At 49.1% G+C, this 27968-nt stretch overlaps 2 protein-coding genes across 9 annotated transcripts in view; both read right to left on the minus strand.

Moving 5' to 3' along the window:
* Positions 1 to 4641, minus strand: part of LOC106990140 (cytochrome P450 4F6-like) — a 42378-nt gene extending 37737 nt beyond the window's left edge. For 2 of the 3 annotated variants that reach the window (XM_060416252.1, XM_015095773.3), the window contains exons 1-2: positions 4593 to 4641; positions 3914 to 4141 (exon numbers count right to left, since the gene is read on the minus strand). In XM_060416252.1, coding sequence (XP_060272235.1) covers positions 3914 to 3965 — 52 coding nt within the window. In that variant the 5' untranslated portion in view covers positions 3966 to 4141; positions 4593 to 4641. Of the gene's footprint in view, positions 1 to 3913; positions 4142 to 4550 lie in introns of all 3 variants that reach the window. The other variant, XM_027979078.3, reaches the window with a different exon arrangement.
* Positions 4642 to 20508: 15867 nt separating this feature from the next.
* Positions 20509 to 27968, minus strand: part of LOC101119041 (ultra-long-chain fatty acid omega-hydroxylase) — a 36557-nt gene continuing 29097 nt past the window's right edge. For all 6 annotated transcript variants that reach the window (XM_042249752.1, XM_042249751.1, XM_027979085.2 and 3 more), the window contains 6 exons: positions 26152 to 26218; positions 25911 to 26040; positions 24538 to 24671; positions 23568 to 23632; positions 22142 to 22224; positions 20509 to 21556 (listed from right to left, as the gene is read on the minus strand). In XM_042249752.1, coding sequence (XP_042105686.1) covers positions 21379 to 21556; positions 22142 to 22224; positions 23568 to 23632; positions 24538 to 24671; positions 25911 to 26040; positions 26152 to 26218 — 657 coding nt within the window. In that variant the 3' untranslated portion in view covers positions 20509 to 21378. The remainder of the gene's footprint in view (positions 21557 to 22141; positions 22225 to 23567; positions 23633 to 24537; positions 24672 to 25910; positions 26041 to 26151; positions 26219 to 27968) is intronic.

Genomic DNA, 27968 nt, shown 5'->3' on the forward strand with positions numbered 1-27968 from the left:
TATTACCAAACATTTATCAAACAGGCTGGGCCACTATATATATCATGTTTGTCCCCAGAGCAAACATCTAGGGTGACAGATGGATAATAAATAAGTAATGGGACAATTGACTATTTAATCATGAGCAGGGCCAAGTCCATAAAACTGTGCTCATTTCACATTCTAGCAAGGTAATACTCAAAATCCTTTAAGTTAGGCTTCAACAATGCATGAACCAAGAACTTCCAAACGTACAAGCTGGATTTAGAAAAGGAAGAGAAACCAGAGGTCAAATTGCCAACATCAGCAGGATCATAGAAAAAGCAACAGGATTCCAGAAAAACATCTACTGCTGCTTCTACACTAAAGCCTTTGACTATGTGGATCTCAGCTAACTGTATAAAATTCTTAAAGATATGGAAATACCAGACCACTTTACCTGTTTCCTGAGAAACCTATGTGCAGGTCAAGAAGCAACAGTTAGAACCAGACCTGAACAGAAGACTGGTTCAAAACTGGGAAAGTAGTACAACAAGGCTATATATTATCACCCTGATTTTTTAACTTACATGCAGAGTCCATCACGAGAAATGCCAGGCTGAATGAATCACAAGCTGGAATCAAGACTGCCCGGAGAAATATCAATAACCCAGATATGCAGAGGATACTATCCTAATGGCAGAAAGCAAAGAGGAACTAAAGAGCCTCTTGATGAGGGCGAAAGAGGAGAGTGAAAAAAGTGGCTTAAAACTCAACATTCAAAAAATTAAGATCATGAATTCTAGTCCCATCTCTTCATCTCAAAGAGATGTGGAAAAAATGGAAACAGTTTTCCAGGGCTCCAAAATCGCTGCAGATGATGACTGCAGCCATAAAACTGAAAGATACTTGCTCCATAAAATTGAAAGATACTTGCTCCTTGGAAGAAAAGCTATGGCAAACCTAGAAAGTATATTAAAAAGCAGAGACATCACTTTGCCAACAAAGATCCATATGGTTTTTCCAGCAGTCACATACGGATGTGAGAGTTGGACCATAAAGAAGGTTGAGTGCCAAAGAACTGACACTTTTGAACTGTCATCTTGAAGACTTTTGAGAGTCCTTTGAACTGCAAGGAGATCAAACCGGTCAATTCTGAAGGAAATCAACCCTGAATGTTCGTTGGAAGGACTGATGCTGAAATTTTGAAGCTCCAATAATTTGGCCACCTGATATGAAGAGCTGGCTCATTGGAAAAGACCCTGATGCTGGGAAAGATTGAAGGCAGGAGGAGAAGGGGATGTCAGAGGATGAGATGACATCATCAACTAAATGGACATGAGTTTGAGCAAACCTTGAGATGATGAAGGACAGGGCAGCCTGCTGTGCTGCAGTCCGTGGGGCTGCAAAGAACAGACGTGACTTAGAGATTGAACAATAGCAACAAATGCGCAAAGTCAGAGATCAGAGTCTGGGGGAGTCAAAGGAAGCTTAGAGAAGACAGTTATACTTGAGCCAGAAATGGAAGGATAAGGAGGAATCCAGGGGGTAAACACAGGAAAGGGAGTGCTTCCTGCAGCGCAAGCAAGAACCCTGCAGTGGGAAGAGCTTGGTTCACCGAAGAGATAAAGCAGAAGCTCAGAGTGACCATGGCATGCACAAGGCTAAGGAGAACAGCGGGTGCCAGCCTGGAAACATTGTCTTTATCTTCAGAGCAATAGGCAGCCATTGAACAGTTTTCAGCCAAGAAACGGCGCGACCTAAATGGAATTTCGGAAAAGTCTATCCAGGGCTAAAAAGAGAAAGAGGATGAAGGGGACGCCAGTGGCAATAAGGAGACCAGAGAGTAGGCTTGGCAAGGATTCCTGGAGAAAAGTGATGGTGGATGGGGCCATGGGTGATAGGAGATGCAGAGAGGGGACAGACTGGGGACAGATTGTGGAGGCAGCACATTAGGACTGGGTTCATGGGTGAGGGAAATGGGCAGGATCAGGGGCCGCAGAGAATGGGATGTGGACAACTAGAAGGATGCACTAGACTGAGGGCAGAGGCAGGACTGGGGAGGGAGCCGCGAGTTCAGATTCTGACCGAAGAATGAGGTGTTTATGAGACCCTCCCCCTTCACGTGAGAAGAGGAGGAGGGAGCTGGATGACTTGGGGTCAGGAAAGATGTGAACTTAAAATTCACTTACGGAGGAAACTGATGACCCCCTTACGAGCTGGAGTCCTAGGTGAGGAAATGTCCTCAGAAGAAGCAGAAGGAGGAGAAAGGGTTAGAACGCTGGGGGCAGAGAGCTCCTCACATGGAAAGACAGAGCAAAGGAGGAGCCAAGAGGAGACAGAGGAGCCATGGGGAGGTAGGGGAGAGACCAGAGGAGGCCATGTGCTGGAACCAAGAGGAAAAGTAGGTTTCAGGAGGACTGGGTGGTTCACAAGATCAGAGAGCTGCTGGGAGTTGGATGAGATGGGGCTGGATGGAGTCCATGGGATGCAGAGACCTAGAGATCACAGCCATCTGGCAGAATCAGATGCCAGATGGAGGTAGGGACCAGAATGGAGCAGGAGAAAGCAAACAGAGAAATGGAGGCAGTGAGTGAAAGCAGCTCCGAGACAGCAGATCAGAGGTTTCATTCAGAAGAAAGCCCACTGGGAATGGGCAGGTGGAGATGTTCATGTCATCTCTTTGTCCTGTTTTGTGACCTCTAGCATCATCGTGGAGAAAAGATCAGAGTACTTGGAGGGTTTAGCTCTTATTCAAAGAGTCACGAAGGAAAGCCCAATTGGCCAGACACCGCAGCCCAAGTACAAAGGATGAGAATCTAAGCTAAAGATGTCCAAGGCAGTAGGATGGAAAGGAAGCCATTGGACTGGGGTGTAGAAGGCACTGGAAATCCTGGCAGGATCTAGGATGGGAGATGAAGAAAACAGAAGTTCGAAGGAAGAGGAGTTGTGATCAGAGAATGCAATCCTCAGATCAATGGTTTTGGAGGTGGTGCCCTTACGGGTGATGACAAAATCCTAAGTGTAATTGTGGCAAAAAGGGGCTGACTCAACACAGCGGAAAGGCCTCTGAGGATAAGACTAGGAAGGTGGGCCAGTAGCCTCCTTCCAGGAAGTTTGACCATTAGAGCAGAGTGATTCTGAAAAAGAGAGTGGTCCACTTTTATCCAAGTTGGGCAACAGGGCTCACTGATGCATCTTGGGGGTGGAAGACAAGATAGGTAAAGGAAGGTGCCCGAGGAAAGGGAGAAGGGGAGACAGTCCACACATTCCTCTGACCCCATCGGGGGAAGATGGGGTGGGGATCATAGTTAATTCCTACTGGGACTCAGAAGCCCGCAGAGGAGTAGACACTAGCCCAAGGCCCAGCTGAAACAGATCCTGGACAGCGGCTCTGAGGAGGCCTCAAGACCAGCCGTACAGTCTGTGGGGACACCACGGGGCCCAGCTCTCTGCAGTCCACCCTGAGAGCCCCTCAAATGTGCACAAATGTGGGGAAGACAAGCAGGAACATGACCCAAAACAGGCTTGGGGTGAGGACAGCATTGGAGAACAAGAAAGGCACTGGGGGGACTTCCCCGGTGGCCCAGTAGCTAAGACTCCATGCTCCCTGTGCAGAAGGCCCAGGTTCGATCCGTGGTTGGGGAACCAGATCCTGCATTCTGCAATTAAAGCTCCCACATACAGCAAAGGTTGAAGATCCTGCGTGCCACAACTAAGATCCAGTGAGCGAAATAAGTAAATTAAAAAAAGAAGAAGAAGGAAGGCATTGGAGCATAGGATGGACAGAGAAGAGAGGACTGGACCCAGTGGTTGGGAGGTGAGGCAAGAGGTTTCCCTTGCCGCCACAGACCCCAGCCTAATCCCAGACTCCCAGCTCTCCTAGCCCCATTCCTGACCCTCAGGAAGTCTATCCATCCTGATCCCCCAGACCTATCCTGCTGCCCACACTCACCAGGCCTAGGTGACCCCAAAACCAGCTCCGTTTGGGGGGCTGCGGGAAACATCGGAGGCGACAGCAGTTGTCATAGAAGGCATAGATCCAGGCCAGGACGCGGGCCAGGATCCAGGAGGCCCCGAGCAGCAGCAGCAGCAGCCACGGGGAGGCTGCCACTGCCCCGAGTCCCAGCCAGGACAGGCTCAGCTCCAGCATCCTGTGGTCAGATGGGGTGCCGGGTGAATCCTGAGGATGAAGGAAGAGACAGTGATGGTGAGCTGTGAGGCAGAGATGGAAAGAGGGAGAGGAGTAAGGGAGTGAGGGGCAGGGATAGGGAGGGCTGGGGAGGAGCGAGAAGGGCTCAGAGACAGACAGACCGGGACTGGGAGAGGGGAGGGAGAAACAGAAATTCAGAGGAAGAGGGAGAGAGAAAGAGAGACGGAGAAAAAGAAAGAAAGAAAGAAAAAGGAAAGGAAAGAAAGGGAAGGGAAATGAAAGCAAGAGAGAGAAGAAAAAGACAGATGAAGAAAGGAATTAGTGGAAGGTTGCCAGGAGCTCCAGTTGCGAGGAAACCACCATCCCCGGTGGGGGGAAGGAGGGGATGTGCGGCTCTGTCTCTGGAGCCACTCCATCTAACGCAGCACCCACTTCCTACCCCAGGCCAGAACCCTCACTCCCAGCAACACCAGCCCGGCACCTTCTGTCAGGAGCGGCTTGTCCCACACAACTTCCTCCGTCCTCCTTCTGGGAGGTCTCTTTCCCTCTGGCCCAATCTCTGAATCACAGGGAGGCTGGGCTTGGCTGACAGCCAGTCCCTGCATGCCTCCTCCCCAAGCTGGCATCTGGCCCAAGACTTCAAACCGGAGGTGTCTGGCCAGAGAGACCAGCTCAGGGTCACATGGCACAAACCCTGAACTCTCAAGACTCAGCACCTCCCACATGGGTTTGTTGGAGTGCGAGCAAAGGTGGCTCTGGGCCCCCAAGTTTACAACTGCCCTTGCCCTTCCAAGGCTAGGGTGTGGCACTCAAAGCATGAACGTTCAGGTGCCAGGTGAGCAGGGCCTGGCCCAGCCTTGTCCCAAAACATCTCTGCAGCTCCTCTCCCTGCGTGTGCCAGGAGGGCATCATGTATCATTTTTCAGCTCAGAATCAGGAAGCTCAGAGATCTGAAGCCTCTGCCCTTTAGGGCACAGGAGCCTGGCAGGAGTTCAAGTCCTTCTTCCCAACAGCCCAGGGTGTGTGTTGAGCCATGACTGTGGCAAGCAGGAACAGAGAATCCAGCCTGACTCGGAATTACCCACATTAGATTCAGAGGAAAAAGGATTCAGTCGAAGAGAGCACCTAGGAGCATGAGGTGTAAGGCTTGCAAGGCACTCATAGAGAGCAGGGTTCACACAGGGGAAGGCAGAGCAGGGAGATCCCGAGTGGGGAGCCTCACTCTCACTGTGGTTTGTGCCCACTTTCTCTGGGCTTCCCTGGTGGTTCAGACAGTAAAGAATCTGCCTGCAATGCAGGAGACCCAGGTTCGATGCCTGGTTCGGGAAGATCCCCTGGAGGTGGACATGGCAATCCACTCCACTATTCTTGCCTGGAAAATCCCATGGACAGAGGAGCCTGGCAGGCTACAGTCCTGGGGTTACAGAGTCGGACATAACTGAGTGACTAACACTTTCACTTTCTCTGGGCTCAGCCTTCCCTTCTGGGACATGGGATGTAAGCGTTACAGGGGACACAAATTCTTCCAGATCCTATTCCCAAATTTCCCTGTAAAGTGGTCTCAGCACCCCATGAGCTCTCCTCATGGTCAGGCTAAAAGATGAGGGTAGGTTTGAAGGATGCAGCTGCTGAATAAAAGAAGCTCAGACATTCTTCCTGCATCTCAGAAAGCTGGAGAGATGCCCAAATTTCCTCCTCCACCTCTGCTACCCCCTATTTCTTCCGGGTCTATCTGATCCAGCTTCAGGTGGCTTCAGGAGGCTTAATCCGGCTTCAGGTGCCTGGTCCTTGTTGTTGTTTAGTCACTAAGTCAACTCTTTGCAGCCCCATGGACTATGTAGCCAGCCAGGCCCTTCTGTCCATGGGATTCTCCAGGCAAGGATACTGGAATGGGTTGCCATGCCCTCCTCCAGGGGATCTTCCCAATGCAGGGATCGAACATGCATCTCCTACATTGGCAGGCAGATTCTTTACCACTGAGCCACCTGGGAAGCCTGGAGACCCCAGCAAGTTTGGGTGCACTGTCCTAGACTCTTCTCCTCTGCTGAGGTGGATCCAGCCACTGACAATTCCATCCAGAAAAGAGCCAGGAGCAAGGTGGGAGCAGGTGAGAAGCAGCAGGGCTAGCCAGAGAGGGGTGGGGAGAAGCAGGAAGAAAGAAGAGGAAACAGGGGTCCAGAGAGGTGCAATAACTCTCTCCAGCCACACAGAGAAGTAATTCAACAAGATAGGACTAGTGAAAGTGAATCTTGGCATATATTCAGAACTCATCAACTGTTTAGGGAAGAAAGGGAACTTTATAGCTACAAGCTGTAAAACCTGGCCAGCCAAAATGGGGTCCTCAGACCAGCAGCGCTGGCAATAGCAGCAACATCTAGGAAATGCAGAACTTTGGGCTGTAATACACCAAGGTGATGGCTGCAAACTTTCTGCCATTGTCCCCAGTGAGAGGAGGAAATTTTGTCTTCTCCTGGAATCAGGCCTGACACTGTTTAACTAACATTGTGCGGTCAGGTGGTACCATGCCAGTGATGGGCCTCAGACTGGTTTGGCAGCTTAAATTTGCAAGTTTTTTATGTATATAATTGTATTTATTTATTATTTTGGCTGCGCTGGGTCTTCACTGCTTCATGGGCTGCATCGGCTTTTCTCTTGTGGCTCCCAGGCTCTAGAGCAAAGGCTCAGTAGTCGTGATGCAGGGGCTTCGTTGCTCCGCAGCATGTGGGATCTTTCCAGACCAGCGATCAAACCTGTGTCTACTACATTGGCAGGCAGATTCTTTACCACTGAGCCGCCAGGGAAGCCCTACATGCTGTTCTTGAAACACAGTCCCTTGGAACTCAGTCACCATGTGATAGAGAAGCCCAAGCCAGGTGGAGAAGCTCTGATCAGCAGCCTTGGATTCTCTTCCAGCCGACAGTCAGTGTCACCTGCCGGCCACAAGAGGGAGCCATCTGTACGGTCCAACCCGCTGAGCCTGCAGATGCTCACAGCCTTGGGTGACGTCACAGGGTTCCAAGTTGACATGCAGAATCATGAGAGAAAATAAAGTAGCCATTGTTTTGAGCCACGAAGGTTTGGGGGCTGATTTCAAAGAACGACATAATGCCATCTGCAGCAACATGGCTGGACCTAGAGACTGTCATATCGAGTGAAGTAAATCAGAGGACAAACGTCCCTTACAAGCGGAATCTAAAAAGAGATGATACAAATGAGCCTACTTACAAAGCTGAAAGAGACTCACAGACTTATAGATAAATTTATGGCTGCTGCCGGGAGGGATCAGTGAGGATGGGGGGAGGGATAGTAAGGGAGTTTGGGGTGGACAGGTACACACTGCTATATTTAAAAGTGAAGTGAAAGCGAAAGTCACTCAGTCGTGCCCGACTCTTTGTGACCCCATGAACTATACAGTGCATGGAATTCTCCAAGCCAGAATGCTGGAGTGGGTAACCTTTCCCTTCTCCAGGGGATCTTCCCAACCCAGGGATCGAAACCAGGTCTCGCATTGCAGGTGGATTCTTTACCAGCTGAGTCACAAGATAGCTGGATTCTTTACCAGCTGAGCCACAGATAACCTACAGGCTCAGTGTTATGTGGAAGCCTGGATGGGAGCAGAGTTTTGGGGAGAATGGATACATGTAGATGCCTGACTGAATCCCTTAGCTGTCTGTCTGAAACTATCACAACATTGTTAATCAGCTACACCCTAAAACAACATTTAAAAGTTATTGATTTAATTTAAAATAATTAGAAAAAAAGATTTTGCGAGTGTTCATTTCACAGTGACAGATCATTACTGTCGGATTGTACTTTCCTAATCAGAATTTATGTGTTAACCAGGTTCCAGGGATTCTTGTGTTTGTTAAAGTTTGAGAGTCACTGCTTTAAGAGACCTGGGTCAGGCTCTGCAATATATGTCAGGGAACCACACCTCGTTTGTCTCTCACTTTTTTTAATCTGTAAAATCAGGAGAAAAATCTGTCCTTGCCAGGCCTGGGTGGCTGTGGATTTACTGAGTGCCTATTATGTTCTAGAAACAACTCTAGAGGGTAGGTTGTAGCTATAAGCACAACAGACATTGTCTCTTCTGTCAGAGGACTCCTCTAAGGGGGAGAAGGGCGATGATCAGATAAGTGATCAAGAATTGCCAGACAGTAATAGGGACACGAGGGCTTCCCGGAGGAGGTGACCTTTGAGCGGGACCCAAATGAAGAGGGGAAGTGGACTGCGTGGTTAAAAGGGCCCCACAGTCACAGAGTAGGTGCAAGCAAGCCTGTCCTTGTCCTTTCAGCACCCACACTGTGAAGGCAGTTGCCAAATCCTTGGGGGAACCAGCTAAGGTGAAAATTTTGGTCCAGCATTCTCTCCAGAAGCCAGGATTAAAGACTGCTTCACCATGTGGCCAAGAACTCAAAATCCAGCAGGCCTAGGGCCTACAGAAGGGGCAGGATCCATCACCCGCTTCCTGGATCAGACGGTAGGAGAATAAAGGGACCCAGCATGGAAGGACAGGAAGCCTCAGATGGGGACCTTCTGTTCTGTGCCCGAGGAGGCTGGAGCGTCTCCAGGGGTTTCTCATCAAAGAACATCTCAGCTGCCAAATCACACAAGCCTGGCTTACAGGATGTCCCCCAGCCAGGGCTGAAGAAAGGAGCCACTCTCCTTCCACACCCATCCAGAGCCTGGCAGTGGGCAAGCCTGTGCCAGACCAGCTGTGGTGGTTGCTTGGTATCACCAGCCACTGGCACAGTCCATCACCCCTCTGAACCTCACTTTTCACATCTGTTAGATGGGTTGATAGAACCTCACAGAGAGTTGCAAGCATCCCATTAGACACAGGCAGAAAGAGTAGGAGAAAGCATGTTTCAAAACAGTTTGCAGGTGGCACAGTGATTAAGAATCCACCTGCCAATGCAGGAAACAGGAGGCATGTGTTCAATCCCTTGGTTGAGAAGATGTCCTGGAGAAGAAAAGAGCAACCCACTCTGGTATTCTTGCCTGGAGAATTCAGTGGACAGAGGAGCCTGGCAGACTACAGTCCATGGGGCTGCTAAGAGTCAGACACAGCTGAGCAACTGAGCACAGCACAAAGGTGAGATTATAAACAACGTCTGTGAGTGCATTTGTATGTGTGCACGTGTTTGTATATGCGATGAAAAAGTCCAGAAGAATCCACACAACACAGTGGAACTGAGAGAAGTAAATTGGAGTCTCGAATGCATTTTTCTCCCACATTGAGCTGCTAGAATGTTTATCACTAAAACACAATTTTAAAAAGAAATACGGATTTAGCACAGTGAAAGGCACATAGCTGGCCACACAAAACAGATGATGAGTTTTTATTTGCTGTCATAATAAAGACACACCTCTCATGAACCAGCCTGGAGTCTCTCTAGAACAAGCCTGCAGGCTGCCTGCTGGCTGGCGTTTCACCTCTCCTCCCTCAGCTATTAGGAAGGAACAAGTTCCGGACTCAGAAGAACTGACTGAGTTCAAGTCTCAGCTCTGCTACTCGCTGGCTGTATGACCCTGGGCAAGTCAACTGCCCTCTCTAATCTTCATGTCCTCCTCTGCAAATGAAGAGAGGATTTATATCTCCCAGGTGGCTCATTCCTCAACAACAAGCTGTACAGGCTGGGACCCAGCACACGGGATGAACAAGACAGACAAGGTCTCTGGATCATTGAGCTCACATCTAGTGGAGGAAGTCAACAGGAAATAAGACCAAGTCGGGTGGTGGCAGGAATTAGGGAAATGAACAGAGTGAGATGCACTAGAAAGTGACCAAGAGCACTGCTCTGGACTGGGCAGTCAGGGCAGGCCTCCCTGAGGAGGTGGCTTTTGGGCAGAAACCTGAATGACCTGGAAAAGTGGGCCATGAATAAGAACCACTCCCTGAAGCCACACCAGGACTACAGAGATAGGTTGGGACACATATGTTCATTCTGCTTCTGTCTTCAAATGCGCTAAGATAATCAAGGCTGGCTAAGATAATCAATGGGCTAAGATAATCAATTTCACGAACCTCATTCCATAGTTCATCAGGCACTCTACCTATCAGATCTAGTCCCTTGAATCTATTTCTCACTTCCACTATATAATCATAAGGGATTTAATTTAGGTCATACCTGAATGGTCTAGCGGTTTTCCCTACTTTCTTCAATTTAAGTCTGAATTTGGTAATAAGGAGTTCATGATCTGAGCCACAGTCAGCTCCTGGTCTTGTTTTTGTTGACTGTATAGAGCTTCTCCATCTTTGGCTGCAAAGAATATAATCAATCTGATTTCGGTGTTGACCATCTCGTGATGTCCATGTGTAGAGTATTCTCTTGTGTTGTTGGAAGAGGGTGTTTGCTATGACCAGTGCATTTTCTTGGCAAAATAGCTATGAAGAGAAGAGGAGCGAAAAGCAAAGGAGAAAAGGAAAGATATAAGCATTGGAATGCAGAGTTTCGAAAGAATAGCAAGAAGAGATAAAAAGAAGCTTTCTTCAGCGATCAATGCAAAGAAATAGAGGAAAACAACAGAATGGGAAAGACGAGAGATCTCTTCAAGAAAATTAGAGATACCAAGGGAACATTTCATGCAAAAATGGGCTCGATAAAGGACAGAAATAGTATGGACCTAACAGAAGCAGAAGATATTAAGAAGAGGTGGCAAGAATACACAGAGCTGTACAAAAAAGAGCTTCATGACCAAGATAATCATGATGGTGTGATCACTCACCTAGAGCCAAATATCCTGGAATGTGAAGTCAAGTGGGCCTTAGAAAGCATCACTACGAACAAAGCTAGTGGAGGTGATGGAATTCCAATTGAGCTATTTCAAATCCTGAAAGATGATGCTGTGAAAGTGCTGCACTCAATATGCCAGCAAATTTGGAAAACACAGCAGTGGCCACAGGACTGGAAAAGGTTAGTTTTCACTTCAATCCCAAAGAAAGGCAATGCCAAAGAATGCTCAAACTACCACACAATGGCACTCATCTCACACGCTAGTAAAGGAATGCTCAAAATTCTCCAAGCCAGACTTCAGCAATACGTGAACCGTTAACTTCCAGATGTTCAAGCTGGTTTTAGAAAAAGCAGAGGAACCAGAGATCAAATTGCCAACATCCGCTGGATCATGGAAAAAGCAAGAGAGTTCCAGAAAAACATCTATTTCTGCTTTATTGACTATTCCAAAGCCTTTGACTGTGTGGATCACATTAAACTGTGGAATATTCTGAAAGAGATGGGAATACCAGACCACCTGACCTGCCTCTTGAGAAACCTGTATGCAGGTCAGGAAGCAACAGTTAGAACTGGACATGGAACAACAGACTGGTTCCAAATAGGAAAAGGAGTATATCAAGGCTGTATATTGTCACCCTGCTTATTTAACTTCTATGCAGAGTACATCATGAGAAACGCTGGACTGGAAGAAGCACAGGCTGAAATCAAGATTGCTGGGAGAAATATCAATAACCTGAGATATGGAGATGACACAACCTTTACGGCAGAAAGTGAAGAGGAACTAAAAAGCCTCTTGATGAAAGTGAAAGAGGAGAGTGAAAAAGTTGGCTTAAAGCTCAACATTCAGAAAACGAAGATCACGGCATCCGGTCCCATCAGTTCATGGGAAATAGATGGGGAAACAGTGGAAACAGTGTCAGACTTTATTTTGGGGGTTCCAAAATCACTGCAGATGATGATTGCAGCCATGAAATTAAAAGACGCTTACTTCTTGGAAGGAAAGTTATGACCAACCTAAATAGCATGTTCAAAAGCAGAGACGTTCCTTTGCCAACTAAGGTCCATCTAGTCAAGGCTATGGTTTTTCCAGTAGTCATGTATGGATGTGAGAGTTGGACTGTGAAGAAGGCTGAATGCCGAAGAATTGATGCTTTTGAACTGTGGTGTTGGAGAAGGCTCTTGAGAGTCCCTTGGACTGCAAGGAGATCCAACCAGTCCATTCTGAAGGAGATCAGTCCTGGGTGTTCTTTGGAAGGAATGATGCTAAAGCTGAAACTCCAGTACTTTGGCCACCTCATGCGAAGAGCTGACTCATTGGAAAAGACTCTGATGCTGGGAGGGATTGGGGGCAGGAGGAGAAGGGGACAACAGAGGATGAGATGGCTGGATGGCATCACTGACTCAATGGACGTGAGTCTGAGTGAACTCCGGGAGTTGGTGATGGACAGGGAGGCCTGGCGTGCTGCGATTCATAGGGTCGCAAAGAGACGGACATGACTGAGCGACTGAACTGAACTAAAGAGAATCAAAGCAGCCAGAACCAGCCATGCTGGAGACCCACAGTGGAGCTGATGCAATCTGACTCAGCACTCCCAGCCCTGACGCAGGTTTGAGGTGAAAAAACCAACAGGTCCCTGAGGCTACACTGTAGGGAGAACCAGATGGCAGAGCTGCCAGATTTCTGGCCCAGGTGGCAGCAGATCAAATAAACTGGCTTGGGAGCCAGAAAGCCTGGAGGAAAACTTCGGAAAAGTACAGAGAACACACACAGTGAGGAAAAGCCGCTAGGGCATATTATTTTTGGCAATACAGTCATGAATAGTCTCCTTCCTCCCCACATCCCTCCTCCTGCCCTTCCTCCTCCTCCTTCTTCATCATCATCATCTGCCCTGTCTACTTACTGGGTAATGATTGTTCACAAAAACTAGCCTGACCACCAAGGACCACCCCAAGCCACAGAAGGGAGGCTTGGAGAAATGCCCCTTGGGAAGTGTAATGCTAAAAAAGAGATCATTTGTCCCCTTCTAACTTCCCAAGTAGTAAATTAAAGTTAGCAGTAAACTCTTTGCCATCCCTCCCCTCAAGAGATTATGATGATTTTATGTTGTGCGTCAGCTAGACTAGGGCAGTTGTCGTTGTTATTCGGTCACTAAATCGTGTCTGACTCTTTGTGACCCTGCGGACTGAAGCACGCTAGTTCCCTGTCCTTCAGCATCTCCCAGGGCTTGCTCAGATTCAAGTCCATTGAGTCGGTGATGCCATCCTACCATCTCATCCTCTGCCACCCTCTTCTCTTCCTGCCTTCAGTCTTTCCCAGCAGCAGGGTCTTTTCCAATGAGTCAGCTCTTTGCATCAGATGGTCAAAGTATAGGACCCAGTTATTAAACCCTTATCTAGGTGTTGCTGAGAAGATGGTTTTTTAAGTTTGCAAGGGAGCTTAAGTTTGTCATTTTAAATTACTAAACTTCCTGAAGGTTTATTATACAATAAAAGTTAACAAACAGATATATTTCCTAACATGTTTAGAGTCCTCAAAAAATAGTTCAGTTCAGTTCAGTTCAGTCGCTCAGTCATCTCCAGCTCTTTGCGACCCTGTGAATCGCAGCACGCCAGGCCTCCCTGTCCATCACCAACTCCCGGAGTTCACTCAAACTCATGTCCATTGAGTCAGTGATGCCATCCAGCCATCTCATCCTCTGTCATCCCCTTTACCTCCTGCCCCCAATCCCTCCCAGCATCAGAGTCTTTTCCAATGAGTCAACTCTTCGCATGAGGTGGCCAAAGTACTGGAGTTTCAGCTTCAGCATCATTCCTTCCAAAGAACACCCAGGACTGATCTCCTTTAGAATGGACTGGTTGGATCTCCTTGCAGTCCAAGGGACTCTCAAGAGCCTTCTCCAACACCACAGTTCAAAAGCATCAATTCTTCTGCATTCAGCTTTCTTCACAGTCCAACACTCACATCCATACATGACCACAGGAAAAACCATAGCCTTGACTGGACAGACCTTAGTCGGCAAAGTAATGTCTCTGCTTTTGAATATACTATCTAGCTTGGTCATAACTTTTCTTCCAAGGAGTAAGCGTCTTTTAATTTCATGGCTGCAGTCACCATTTGCAGTGATTTTGGAGCCCAGAAAAATAAAGTCTGACACTGTTTCCACTGTTTCCCCATCTATTTCCCATGAACTGATGGGACCAGATGTCATGATCTTTGTTTTCTGAATGTTGAGCTTTAAGCCAACTTTTTCACTTTCCTCATTCACTTTCCTCAAGAGGCTTTTTAGTTCCTCTTCACTTTCTGCCATAAGGGTTGTGTCATCTGCATATCTGAGGTTGACATTTCTCCTGGCAATCTTGATTCCAGCCTGTGCTTCTTCCAGCCCAGCGTTTCTCATGATAGAAGTTAAACAAGCAGGGTGACAATATACAGCCTTGACATACTCCTTTTCCTATTTGGAACCAGTCTGTTGTTCCATGTCCAGTTCTCACTGTTGCTTCCTGACCTGCATATAGGTTTCTCAAGAGGCAGGTCAGGTGGTCTGTATTCCCATCTCTTTCAGAATATTCCACAGTTTATTGTGATCCACACAGTCAAAGACTTTGGTATAGTCAATGAAGCAGAAATAGATGTTTTCTGGAACTCTCTTGCTTTTCCATGATCCAGCGGATGTTGGCAATTTGATCTCTGGTTCCTCCGCCTTTTCTAAAACCAGCTTGAACATCTGGAAGTTCACGGTTCACATATTGCTGAAGTCTGGCTTGGAGAATTTTGAGCATTCCTTTACTAGCGTGTGAGATGAGTGCAATTGTGTGGTAGTTTGAGCATTCTTTGGCATTGCCTTTCTTTGGGATTGGAGTGAAAACTAACCTTTTCCAGTCCTGTGGCCACTGCTGTGTTTTCCAAATTTGCTGGCATATTGAGTGCAGCACTTTCACAGCATCATCTTTCAGGATTTGAAATAGCTCAATTGGAATTCCATCACCTCCACTAGCTTTGTTCGTAGTGATGCTTTCTAAGGTCCACTTGACTTCACATTCCAGGATATCTGGCTCTAGGTGAGTGATCACACCATCATGATTATCTTGGTCATGAAGCTCTTTTTTGTACAGTTCTTCTGTGTATTCTTGCTCCTTCTTCTTAATATCTTCTGCTTCTGTTAGGTCCAGACCATTTCTGTCCTTTATCGAGCCCATCTTTGCATGAAATGTTCCCTTGGTATCTCTAATTTTCTTGAAGAGATCTCTCGTCTTTCCCATTCTGTTGTTTTCCTCTGTTTCTTTGCATTGATCACTGAGGAAGGCTTTCTTATCTCTTCTTGCTATTCTTTGGAACTCTGCATTCAGATGCTTATATCTTTCCTTTTCTCCTTTGCTTTTCGCTTCTCTTCTTTTCACAGCTATTTGTAAGGCCTTCTCAGAAAGCCATTTTGCTTTTTTGCATTTCTTTTCAAAACTGCATATAAGAGCATTTGCAAGGCACACATTTGTGCACACATAACTATTTTTTTGCATTTCTTTTCCATGGGGAGGGTAAAGAAATGCAAAAAATAGTTATGTGTCCACAAATGTGTGCCTTGCAAATGCTCTTATATGCAGTTTTGTAAAATGAAAAAGAAATCACACCACACTGCGGGGCTGGTGGTTGGGGAGCGGGAACAGAGTGAAAATGTTTCCCATGTCATACGTGGAGAGAAAGGAAGGGGGAGAGAGAGGAGAGAGGAGATAAATAATAAAGTGCCTCCAACAATGTTCCTTGACACACAGTCAGCACCAAGCATGGTGTTTGCCATTATTCTTCTTATTTTATGACAGAATGAGGACATGAGCACAAGGCAAGAGCTTTGGGTCCATCCAGCACACACATCAGTAACCTACCGGCTGTTTACGAGCCTCACCCCATTTATTCCCTGAGCGCTTATCAAGGAGGAGACTCCCAGAGGGGAGAAAGCCCTGGACTTGGGGTCAGAAAGCCCATGGTGAGTGCCCACCTTTGCCTGATCTCCAGCTGTGTGACCTTGAACAAGTGATTTTCCTTCTCCTTCTTGGTAAGAAGAGGCGTTAAGATTAGGTCTACAGATGGTAAAGACTCCACCTGCAGTGAGGGAGATCCGGGTTCCATTCCTGGATCAGGAAGATTCCCTGTTGGAGGGAATGGAAACCCACTTCACTATACTTGCCTGGAGAATCCCAAGGACAGAGGAGCCTGGTGGGCTACAGTCCATGGGGTCTCAAAGAGTCGGACACAACTGAGCAAATAACACTCGCATGAGAATTAGGGAAGTAAACCCATATATGTGTCTTAGTTTGGGTTCTCCAGAATTTAACGCTGGTGTAAAGATTCAAGTGAAAATACCTTATTCGGAAGTGACCTTGAGACAAAAATTCAACTGTAAGTTGTTTCTTTGGGAGGTGATTCTAGAAAATGCCAGTAAGACAATGGGGAAGTGAGACAAAGAAGAGAAGGCAGCAGGTAAAGGATGCTTTATCAGGGAAGCTTACTCTATGAGTACCTGGGGCTCAGTCCCTTTGGGAGAGAGCAGAGAACATATACCCGCCCACGCCCCTCCAGTCCTTACTTAGGGCTGCTTCCAAAGGCATTATTTCTCCAGAATGTCCTGCCTGAGGGAAGTTTGAACAGCAGCTCCTGCGATAAGCCCAGCCTGATGTGAACAGTTGCAGTCATTCAGTGAGCGCAATTCTGCTCTTCGCTCTTCCCAACACACCCACCCACACACATGCACACACACGGATGCATGCGCCCACCATCTCACACAGCACACAATCACACACTGTGCACACATTTTGACTCTTACACACGTACACACCCTCACATACTTGCACACAGTCACATGGATGCTCGCATATTCACTCAAATGCACCCTAACATACCAAGTCACAGACGGCCTCGCGTGCACTCACGCTCACACGTTAAACTAGTGGAGACCAGACGCTTTCGAGCCTGTTGTTCCCGAATCGTCCAGCTGAGGGAGCCTCCGACACACTCAGGAGAGGAAAGATTTAATTAAAAGTATCCCCGCACCCCCGGAGAAGGCAATGGCACCCCACTCCAGTACTCTTGCCTGGAAAATCCCATGGACAGAGGAGCCTGGTAGGCTGCAGTCCATGGGGTCGCTAAGAGTCGGACACGACCAAGCGACTTCCCTTTCACTTTTCACTTTCATGCATTGGAGAAGGAAATGGCAACCCACTCCGGTGTTCTTGCCTGGAGAATCCCAGGGACGGGAGCCTGGTGGGCTGCCGTCTAGGAGTCACACAGAGTCGGACACGACTGAAGCGACTCAGCAGCAGCAGCAGTGACAGCACCAGGCCTTAAGAATCACGTGCAAGGGTGCACCTGAGTCTCGGGGACCTTGTCTCTTTCCCCTCCTCCTTGTCTCTTTCATTCACCACCCTCAGCCCTTAGCGGAAAGTCAATCTGCATTAATTGCAAGGATGATGATCCTGTAAAATCCACACGATCAGGGAGAACGAAGCAGCAGAGAAGGGCAGTCATGCGCCCAAGCCCACCGCTAGGAGCGGACAGAGCCGGGGTTTGAACCCACATCTCTTGCCTCCCAAGGCCAAGTTATTTTTGCCGGTGGAGGACAAGGTGGCAAGGGAAAGGGTGGCGCGAAAGATGCCTTTGAGATATTTAGGGAATGGTATGCTCCTGGAGACCCTCAGCCTGAACAAGGATGTGGAAGACGGAGCATCATCAAAGCCGAGTGGTGCCTGTAGGGCCCGGAATCGCAAGTTCCCCACTTAGACCTCTTGTAGCCTCTGACACAGGATTTCGAGCGACGACCCCACTTTACGCCACCTGAGGGCGCGCCAGGATCGGCTTCCCAGGTTTGCCTCCGCTCCTCCATGCCCCCAACCCCACCCCGTTCCCTAGTACACTCCTTTCCGGGAAAAGGGGGCTAGAGACCCCGCCAGGACAAGGAGCCCGAAGCACAGGGTAGAAAACGACTCCGGGCCCCCTCTAAGGTCCCAAGGACATCGTTGTATGATTCGGGGTGAGTCGTTTCATTCTGGGGAACTCAAGTTTCCACCTCCGTGAAACGAGACAGTGCGTGTGTGCACAGTTGCTAAATTGCCGGAGACTCTTTTGTGATCCCAGGGATTATAGCCCGCCAGGCTCCTCTGTCCATGGAATTTCCCAGGCAAGAATACTGGAGTGTGTTGCCGTTTCCTCCTCTAGGGGAATCTTTCCAACCCAGGGATCCAACCCTTGTCTTCTGCTTGGCAGGCAGATTCCTTACCCCTGAGCCACCTAGGGAGCCCAAAAAGAGATAATAGCAGCACCCTTGAGAACTAAATGAAAATATCTGGGAAGGGCACACAAGCAGTATTCAATCGACTTATACCTCATTATTAATTTGGAGACACCAGGGCTTGGTCCTTGAGCCCCTCCTTCATGTCCTCACAAGCTCGCCAGTGTGTAGAGGTGCAGACACAAGCACACACACACACCAAGGGATCCCTCCTGGCCCTGAGGCTTTCTAAACATCTAAACACTGAGCCTCCCCAGATGTACGTCACCAGCCCTGGACTTGTCCAAATTAAGAACCCATCTGCTCAACTGGCCAGGTTGACTTCTCCAACTACCCCAGCCCAAACAAACATGCTGATCTCAAACCACCTCCCGCTTCCCGGCTGCCCCCCCTCACCCGCCCCTCGCCAAAAAAACACGCCATTTGGGATTCTCCATCTCAGTTGGTAGAATTTCCATCTTTCCAGGTGCTCAGACCCAAACCTGGTCTTCCCTTATAGCTCAGTTGGTAAAGAATCCACCTGCAATGCAGGAATACACCTTCAATGCAGGAGACCCGGGTTCGATTCCTGGGTCTGGAAGATCCCCTGGAGAAGGAAATGGCAACCCACTCCAGTATTCTTGCCTGGAAAATTCCATGGACAGAGGAGCCTGGCGAGCTACAGTGCATGGGGTTGCAAACAGTCAGACACAACTTGGCAACTAAACCACCACAGACCCAAACCTGGTGTTGGCCCATTCTCCCAAGCCTCACATTCCATTTATCTGCAGACCTGCCAGTATGACCATCATGAAACAGTCATTTCTCATCATAATCCAACCGCCGCTCGTCGCCTCTATAGCCCCCAGCTTGGGCAGAGCCACCATCATCTCACCACCCCACCACCCCCCCCACAACCAATCTGATTTCCCTCATCCCATCCTCACCACAGTCTCTATTCAACATAGTAACCCACGACTGTCAGATAACATTTTTTTAATATTTGTTTATTTATTTGGCTGTTCCAGGTCTTAGTTGCAGCACGTGGAATCTTCAGACTTCTGTTTTGTGCCATGCGGAATCGCTAGTTGCAACCTGTGAACTCTTAGTTGTGGCACGTGCTATCTAGTTCCCTGACCAGGGATCAAACCCATGTCCCTGCATTAGGAGCATGGAGTAGTCTTAGCCACTAGACCACCATGGAAGTCCCTGTAAGACAAATCTTGTCCCTCTTTTGCTCAGAACCCTCCATGGCTCCCGATTTCTGTCACAGTGAAATTCATAATCCATCCAGTGACCTCCAAGGCCGTGTGAATTTACTTATTTATTTGCTTGTTTATCATCTGTCATCTGTTTCCCCCACTACCACCAGCGCCAGAATGTCAGTGATGCAAGGACTCAAACACTCCCTGGCTCACAGCAGATGCTCAGAAAAATATGTGATGAATTAATGTGATCATTGCAGTCACTATCATCGTCCCATCTCTACAGGAGGTGGTGCAGTAGTAAAGAATCTGCCTGCCAGTGCAGGAGGCACAAGGCACTTGGGTTCAATCCCTGGGTTAGGAAGATCCCCTGGAGTAGGAAATGGCAACCTGCTCCAGTATTCTTGCCTGGAGAATTCCATGGACAGAGGAGTCTGGCAGGCTACAGTCCACGGGGTTCCAAAGAGTCAGACACAACTGAAGCGACTTAGCACACACACACACACACACACACACACACACACACACACCCTCTGCATAAAACCTGTACTGTGACACCCTTCTCCACCCTTCTCCATTCCAGCCCCACTCCCCAGATCCAGCCACCCTAGTCCTTTTGTGAGTTCCATGAGCACACCACACTCTCTCACCCCAGGACATTTGCAGATGCTGTTCCTGCTTCCTGGAAAGCACTTCGCTCCCTCCTCAACACTCAACTTCTACTCCAGGTTCAGCATCAGAGTAGCTCTCCTTGAGCCACCCTCCATCCCCTGCTATGCTTGCCCAGAACCAGAGCCTCTCTTTTGCAGCACTTCTCACAGGTTGCAAATACATTTACCCATGGAATTATTTGTCCAACACATGTCCCCCATCCTCCTGAGGGCAGGGATTTGCCTGCTGTCGTGCTCTCAGCCCAGTGCCATTGGACACTTACTAAGCAGTATGTTGAAATAAGGGGCTTCCCAGGTGGCACTAATGGTAAAGAACCCATCTGCTAATGCAGGGGACAAAAGGGATTTGATCCCTGGTTTGGGAAGATCCCCTGGAGGAGGGCATGGCAATCCACTCATTATTCTTGTCCAGAGAATCCCATGGACAGAGGAGCCTGGTGGGCTACAGTCCAGAGCGTCGCAAAGAGTCGGACACCACTGAAGAGACTTAGCACACACGCACGTGTTGAAATAAACAAATGCACAAACTGTCCCCAAAAGCCCAAGTTTATGTCAGAGGACAAACGTCTTCCCAGCCTCCTAGCCCACAACTTCCCAGCTGTCCAGGACCCCTCATTTCCTTGCTGGAATCCAGGTGTGAGGATCTGATCTGGCTAGGGAGTGGGTGATGGGAGCTGTCTGCACCTTTGCTTATATTCTACAAAATTCAGGACACTCGCCTAAGGGGTTTTGAGCAAGGGAAGAAGGAAGGGGCTTGAGAGGGAGAGTCTGGGCTTACAAGTCAACAACAAACATCCTGGGCTTGAGAGGGAGAGTCTGGGCTTACAAGTCAACAACAAACATCCTGGGCCCTGGGATGCAGCCTCGGGAGTTCATCCATGTGAGCTGGGGGCCTCAAGAAAGTGATGGTCAGGGTTCTGATCTCAGGCTCCAGTTTCCACGTCTTCAATTTAAAAGCGGCCGAGATCTGAGGTAGACTGGGCTCGTAGCCTAGAGGCCTGAGATATCTAACCTTGGTCCTCAGAAGGTTCAGTTGGTGGGGCCTGAACATCGGAATCCGAGAGATGCTGGGGCGGGGCCTGAGCTCGAGGGAATGTGGCCAATCCTGGTTCCTCAAACAAGAGGGCGGAAACTGGCACTCAGGAGGGCGGGATCTCGACCTCGAGGGGCGGGATCAGACCCTCCAGAGGCGGAGCCTTGCCTTGAGTGGGTGTGACCTGCACCATCAGGCTGCTTAACGGTCCTCCAGGAGCAGAGCCTTCCGGGGGGCGTGGTCTATGCCCTCCTGCTCTTGGGGCGGGGCCTGGTCCCTCGGGGGCGGGACCTAGGCCTCTCTGGGCGGGGCTTGGGGCCCCGGGATCCGCAGGGGCGCGCCGACCTTCAGGGGCGCGCCGACCTTCAGGCCCGCGGAGGCAGCGGCTCCACCTTGAGCCAGATGCCATTCTCCGTGCGCAGAATGAGCTCGGGCTTCCTCCGCACCTTGCGCGTTCGGTCCACGCTCAGGCGGAAGCGCAGTAGCGTCAGCGCCACAGCCACGCGCATCTCAGCCATGGCGAAGCTCTGTCCGATGCAGTTCCTGGTGGACGGAGGACAGAGGGCTCAGGCTCAGCCGCTGTGTGAGCGGGGTCCCTGGGATGGGGCAAAAGGACCTCCCCCTTGGAGCCTCAGGGTTTCCTGGGTAGCTCAGACGGTAAAGAATCTGCCTGCAATGCGAGAGACCTGTATTCGATCCCTGGGTTAGGAAGTTCCCCTGGAGGAGGGCATAGCAACCTACTCCAGTATTCTTGCCTGGAGAATCCCATGAACAGAGGAGCCTGGCGCGCTACAGTGCATGGGGTCGCAGAGAGTTGGACATGACTGAACGACTAACACACACTGGGAGCCTCAACTCCCGGACAAAGGCATCGTAGAGCCATTAAGAGCACATGAGCCCAGAACTCAGGGCTTGGCACAGAGTAGATATCTGATACCCTGGGTGATATCGTGATATCGTAGGGTCTGATTTGGGGGCTTCTTGATGTATTGAGGGCACGAAAAGGGTACCAGGTTGGTGGACAGGACACCCCCAGTGGTTTCTGCTCCTAACAGGCACATCCCTGACCTTCCACTGGCCTTGATGTTCCTCCTACACTTCACTTGGATTGGGGGAAATAAAAGTTACCTTGGTCCTGCAGAAAAGGGCACGTAAGCCAATGGGGAGCGCTGCTGTGGGTTGTCTGGATCAAAGCGATAGGGGTTGTACACCTAGGCAGAAGTAGATTGGGGGTGAGTTCTGGCTGTCCCAGCGTTGGTTCCCTCCCTCAGCCCCTGGGGGCCAGACCAGCTGGACTAAGAGGTCCAACCACACCTGCCTCCTTTCCATTTCCACCACAGGACCTTTGCACTGGCAGCTTCCTCCACATGGGACACAGGTTTCCCTGCTCCTCACACTTTAAAGTGTGAACATTTTCCGTTTTAGCTCACCCATCTCTTCTTTAGTAAGGACTTTCCTCACTGTGTGAGCTAAACTGCTGTCCCCCAACACAGGTCAGTTTTTGTTTCCCTTGTGTGTGTATCACAGTTCAAAATGATCTTATTTATTTGCTTATTTTCCTCCTCCTCACTTCACTGTCTGCTCTGTGAGAGCAAAGACAGAGTGCCCCAGAGGGCCCTCAGTGTCCCATTCACAGTAGATGCTCAACAAAGATATGTTGGGGTTTCCCTGGTAGTCTTGGACTCCAAAATTACTGCAGATGGTGACTGCAGCCTTGAGGTTAAAAGGTGCTTGCTCCTTGGAAGAAAAGCTATGACCAACCTAGACTATTAAAAAGCAGAGATATTACTTCACCAACAAAGGTCCATCTAGTCAAAGATATGGTTTTTCCAGTAGTCATGTATGGATGTGAGACTTGGACCATAAAGAAAGCTGAGCACTGAAGAACTGATGATTTTGAACTGTGGTGTTGGAGAAAACTCTTGAGAGTCCCTTGGACTGCAAGGAGATCCAACCAATCAATCCTAAAAGAAATTAATCCTGAATATTCAGTCAAAGGACTGATGCTGAAGCTCCAACACTGTGGCCACCTGATGCAAAGAGCTGAGTCATAGAAAAGACCCCGATGCTGAGAAAGATTGAAGGCAGGAGGAGAAGGGGACGACAGAGGATGAGATGGTTGAATGGCATCACCGACTGGATAGACATGAGTTTGAGTATGCTCCAGGAGTTGGTGATGGACAGGGAAGACTGGTGTGCTGCAGCCCATGGGGTCGCAAAAAGTCAGACACAACTGAGTGACTGAACTGAACCCTGGCGGTCCAATGGTTAGGACTCCGCACTTCCACTGCAGGGAGCATAGGTTCAGTCCCTGATCAGGAAACTCCCACATGCCACGCAGTGCAGTCAAAAAGTTTAAAAAAAAAAAAAAAGATTTGTAGATATAATGAATTAACAATGAATGGGGGAATGAATGGTGGGTGAGGAGAAGAACTCAAGCCCTGCATTCAGCCCTACCATCTGGCTCCCTGGGGAGGAGGAGAGGGGAGGCCTTGCTGACCAAGGTCTTAGGAGGAAGAAGCTGAGAGAAGGGAGGGTTGGGGCAGGAGCTCACCTTGGAGTCAGGCCACACTTCAGGGTTATAGTGGGTCCCATAGATGCTAACCAGGCAGATAATTCCTGTGGGGAAGGGGAGGGTCAGTGGGGTCAGTGGAAATGAGAGAAACTAGGACCTCCTCTGGAGACCTATCCCTCCCCCAGCTCTCTCCAGAGCCGCACAATTCCCACAAGCCATCTGCCACTCCTTCCTGCCCATCCTTCCTTAAAAACTTTTGCTTCACCATCCACTGCCTTGCTTCTCCATTAGAGGTCCCCATAGCCTTCTTCCTAGCTGTCATCCTGGCCACACAGGGATCTTACTCACACACCTGACATTGCTCCGCCACAGCTCAAATACCTCCCGTGGCTCCCTACTACCCTGAGGATCAAGTTCAAGTGCCTCAACTGTACATTCAACTTCTTTCACTATGTGTATTCTGAGGCTCTGCTCCATAAACATGTTCCCTCTTCCATTTCCCAAGGCTCACCTCTCATGTTCCCTCTTCCAGGCAGCCCTCCCTGCATTCCATGCCAGATACCGTCATCGCTCCTTATCTGGGGCTCTCCAGTCCCTGTCCCTCCCTGTAGCCCATCCCTCACCCCATGTGACTGGGAACATCCATGCCCTGCTGTGTCTTCCCCAGACTGGCTGGTACTCAAAGCTTGGACCTGGGGATGAGGCTTCACTGCATGCCCAGCCTCACCCAGGACAGGACCTGGTCTCCAAAGGATATCTGGCAACAGAAAGAAGCCAACCCTTCTCTACCTGCACCGTCATGGAGCCCACGCCATCATACCTACTCCTTCCTTTCTGCTTGGGTCCACCCACCTCTGCCTCCCCGATACACACACACAACCGGATCTCCTCACCACCCCCAGAAGCCACAGGCTATAAACTGCCTACAACGATACCGCACCTGGGGCAGGCATGGCCAGACCCCCACGAGCGATAGAGCAAGCAGGCAACAGGGAACACAAAGGGGCACCTTTGGGGATGATGCGTCCGTCTGGGAGCTTGATGTCCTCCGTGCAGCGGCGGGAGACCAGGGTCACAGGTGGGAACTGGCGGAGGCTCTCTTTGATGCACATAGTGGTGAAGGGCAGTTGGGTCAGGTCGTCCCTGGGGAATGTGGGACAGTGGGTGACTGGATGCCAGGCCATGACGCCACCCCCTCCCCTAGAGACACACACACACGTGCAGAGGCTATTAGGAGCAACTGCAGGAAACCAGTCCAGGATTTCAGACTTCCCCCAACTTGCATTTGCAGTTATGCCCTGCACACACCTCTAATCCTCAACAGAAAAAATATCTGCCCCCTGACCAATCAGAGCAGCTCTAGCTGGATGTCTTTGAGCCCAGCATTAATTCTCTAACTGATGAATTGTGTGGAGGTCAGGGGGCACCCCTGCGGATGTGCCAGGACAAACAGAGCGACCTGGAGTAGCAACAGTTTACCAGCCTGAATGGATCAACTTCAGTATTTACAAACCCACACATCATCTCCTTATACTGCATTAATTTTTTTTCCTTTGGACTTCAGCGCCCAACATTAGATTAATTATAAATGTTCATGATCTAGATGTCTTCTTTATACTAACAGGCTGTCTTTCAAAGAAATTTTATGCTGCTATCACAAAGGGCAAATGGCATGCCTGGTATAAAGAGATCCATAAATATAAACACCACTGGGAAAAGAGAGGAGAGGTATTGAATTCTGGCTAGATACCACCTCCTGCCAATTCTCAGAGTCTGAGGCATCTTCTTCCTTCCTTAACAAGGCAGATTAGCAAGGATTAGCAAGGTGTAAAATGGTATCAGTGTAAGATGGCATCAACTGAAAGTGTCTCCCTGAGTTCATAATCCAAATGACTGATAATGAACCAAAAGGAACTTTCTAGTTGTTTGATGCTGCATAATGCTGGATCATGTCCAGTATGGCTGCTGGTCTAAGGAGAATGAGGAGACATGTAGGACAGATCTGAATTCAAACCTGAGCTTGGAAACAAACCTATTCAACTCAGTGAAGCTCAGCAGCAATAAGAGAAATATGCAGATAAGAAAAATATGTGCAGACAAGAGCAATAAAAAAATGCTCGCTGCAAACCACTGAGCTTAGGAACTGTTTGTTACACAGTATTATTGCAACCTTTGCTGACTAAAACATTCCCAACTAAGAATTCCTGCACTATGAAGAATGCCTATGCATTACTGTCATCCCGATTTTACAGCTGAAGAAACTTAAATTCAAGAAGTTTAAGTGACTTGGCTAAGGTTAGTTAGACAGTAAGTGGTAGAGAGATGAATACTCAAGGCTCTAAACTCAACCTGCCCCCAATATCCCCAGGACCCAAGACTGACCACTCCAGTTCCTCCAGCTCCCGGCCTTTCATGACTTCCTGGATCTCTTCTCGGCACTTCTCCTGGTACTCTGGATACTTGGCCAAGTTGAACAGTACCCATGACAGCCCGCTAGATGTTGTGTCATGACCTGCAGGCAGATGAGGAGCCTAGCTAGAGGCTGCCTGAAGGTAGCAGAGATGCTGTCCTCAGACAATGGGGCCCTTTTCCATCCTTCCCCAGCCTCACCCCACATCCTCACCCTCAAACATGAAGGTGTCTGCCTCAGCTCGGATGTCCTCATCTGAGAGTTCCTTTCCATCTTCATCCTGGAATGGGCAATAGACTGCTCAGCTCATTTTGTCTCACCCACCACAGCCTAGGAGTTCTTCCTAGGACATGCCCTTTGGGACGTCCCTGTGGCCCAGTGGTTAAGAATATGCCTGCCAATGCAGGTGTCACGGGTTCAATCCCTGGTCCCAGAAGATCCCACATGCCGGGGAGCAGCTCAGCCTATGTTCCACAACTACTGAGTCCACACGCCTAGAGCCCATGCTCTGCAACAAGAGATGCCACCACAATGAGAAGCCGACACACCCAAACGAAGAGTAACCCCTCATTGCTACAGCTCGAGAAAGCCTGAACAGCAACAAAGACCTAGTACAGCCAAAAATCAATAAATAAAATTTTTAAAAAGATCTCACATGCTGCAACTAAGACCCAGCACAGCCAAATAAATGAATATATATTTTTTAAAGACACCCACCTCTTTTTGTTAAGCCAAGCTGCAGGGGAAAGGATTCCAGGTAGTTGTGTGTGTGTGTGTGTTAGTCACTCAGTCATGTCTTGACTCTTTGCCACCATGGACTGTAGTCTGCCAGGCTCCTCTGTCCATGGAATTTTCCAAGCAAAAATACTGGAGTGGGTTTCCATTCCCTCCTCCAGGGTATCTTCCTGACCCAGGGATTGAACCCAGGTCTTCTGCATTGCAGGCAGATTCTTTACCATCTGACCATCAAGGGAAGCCCAAGCAGACAGAGGTATGCAACTTGTCCAAGAAAGAGGGAAAGAGAGCCAAAGGTGAGAGGAAGAAGGGAGTTTGCATTTCTTCGGCAGTTCCTATCACCAAGCATCTTGCCAGAGGCCTGACAAAATCTCATGATCAGATCTTATGATCATCATGTTGTAAATGAGGAAACTGAGGCTCAGAGGGAAAACTAAGGTCAAATATGTATGAAGTGGTAGAGCTGGAACTAGCATCCAGGACCGTCTGAATCCAAAAGCCAGGCGCTGCTCAGAAACTCCACAGAAGCATCACAAACAGGTGACCACCCATCTCTGCAACTGTCATATTTCTTCAAGATCCTGTATTTCATCTTTGTTAGTGCCGTGGGCCGAATTGTGCCCCTCCCCGCCCCCACCCCAGAACCCATGAGTTAAAATCCTAACCCCAAAATGTGACCTTATCTGGAGATAAGGCTTTTGCAGAGGTAATTAAGTTACAGTGAGGTCATTAGAGCGGGCCTTAATCCAGTGTGACCGGTGTCCTTATGAGAAGAGGAGATGAGGACAGACTCGGACAGAGGCGAGGCCATGAAGACACAGGTGAGGACAGCCAGCTGCAAGCCGAGGAGAGGGGCCTCGGGAGAAACCAGCGCTGCCATCACTGTGATCTCAGAGCTCTAACCTCCAGACTGAGAAGACTGATTTCTGCCCTTTAACCTCCCAGTGCTGGGACTTCCCTGGTGGTCCATTGCATACGAATCTACCTGCCAGTTCAGGGGACAATTCAATCCCTGTTCCTGGAAGACCCCACATGCTCTGGATCAACTAAGCCTGTGCAGCAAAACCACCGAGCCCACGTGCTGCAACTACTGAAGGCCTCCCCTTAGAGTCCGTGCTCTGCAGCAAGAGAAGCCAGCGCAAGGAGAAGCCTGCGCGTGGCAATGAAGAGCAGCCCCTACTCGCTGCAACTAGAGAAAGCCTGCACACAGCAACAAAGATCAGCCAAAAAAATAAGCAAATAAATAAACCACCCAGTGTCATGGTGCTTTTTTTAATGGCAAATCTGTGCTCAGT

The sequence above is a fragment of the Ovis aries genome, chromosome 5 (genome assembly GCF_016772045.2).
Source record: "Ovis aries strain OAR_USU_Benz2616 breed Rambouillet chromosome 5, ARS-UI_Ramb_v3.0, whole genome shotgun sequence".
NCBI classification, from domain to species: domain Eukaryota; kingdom Metazoa; phylum Chordata; class Mammalia; order Artiodactyla; family Bovidae; genus Ovis; species Ovis aries.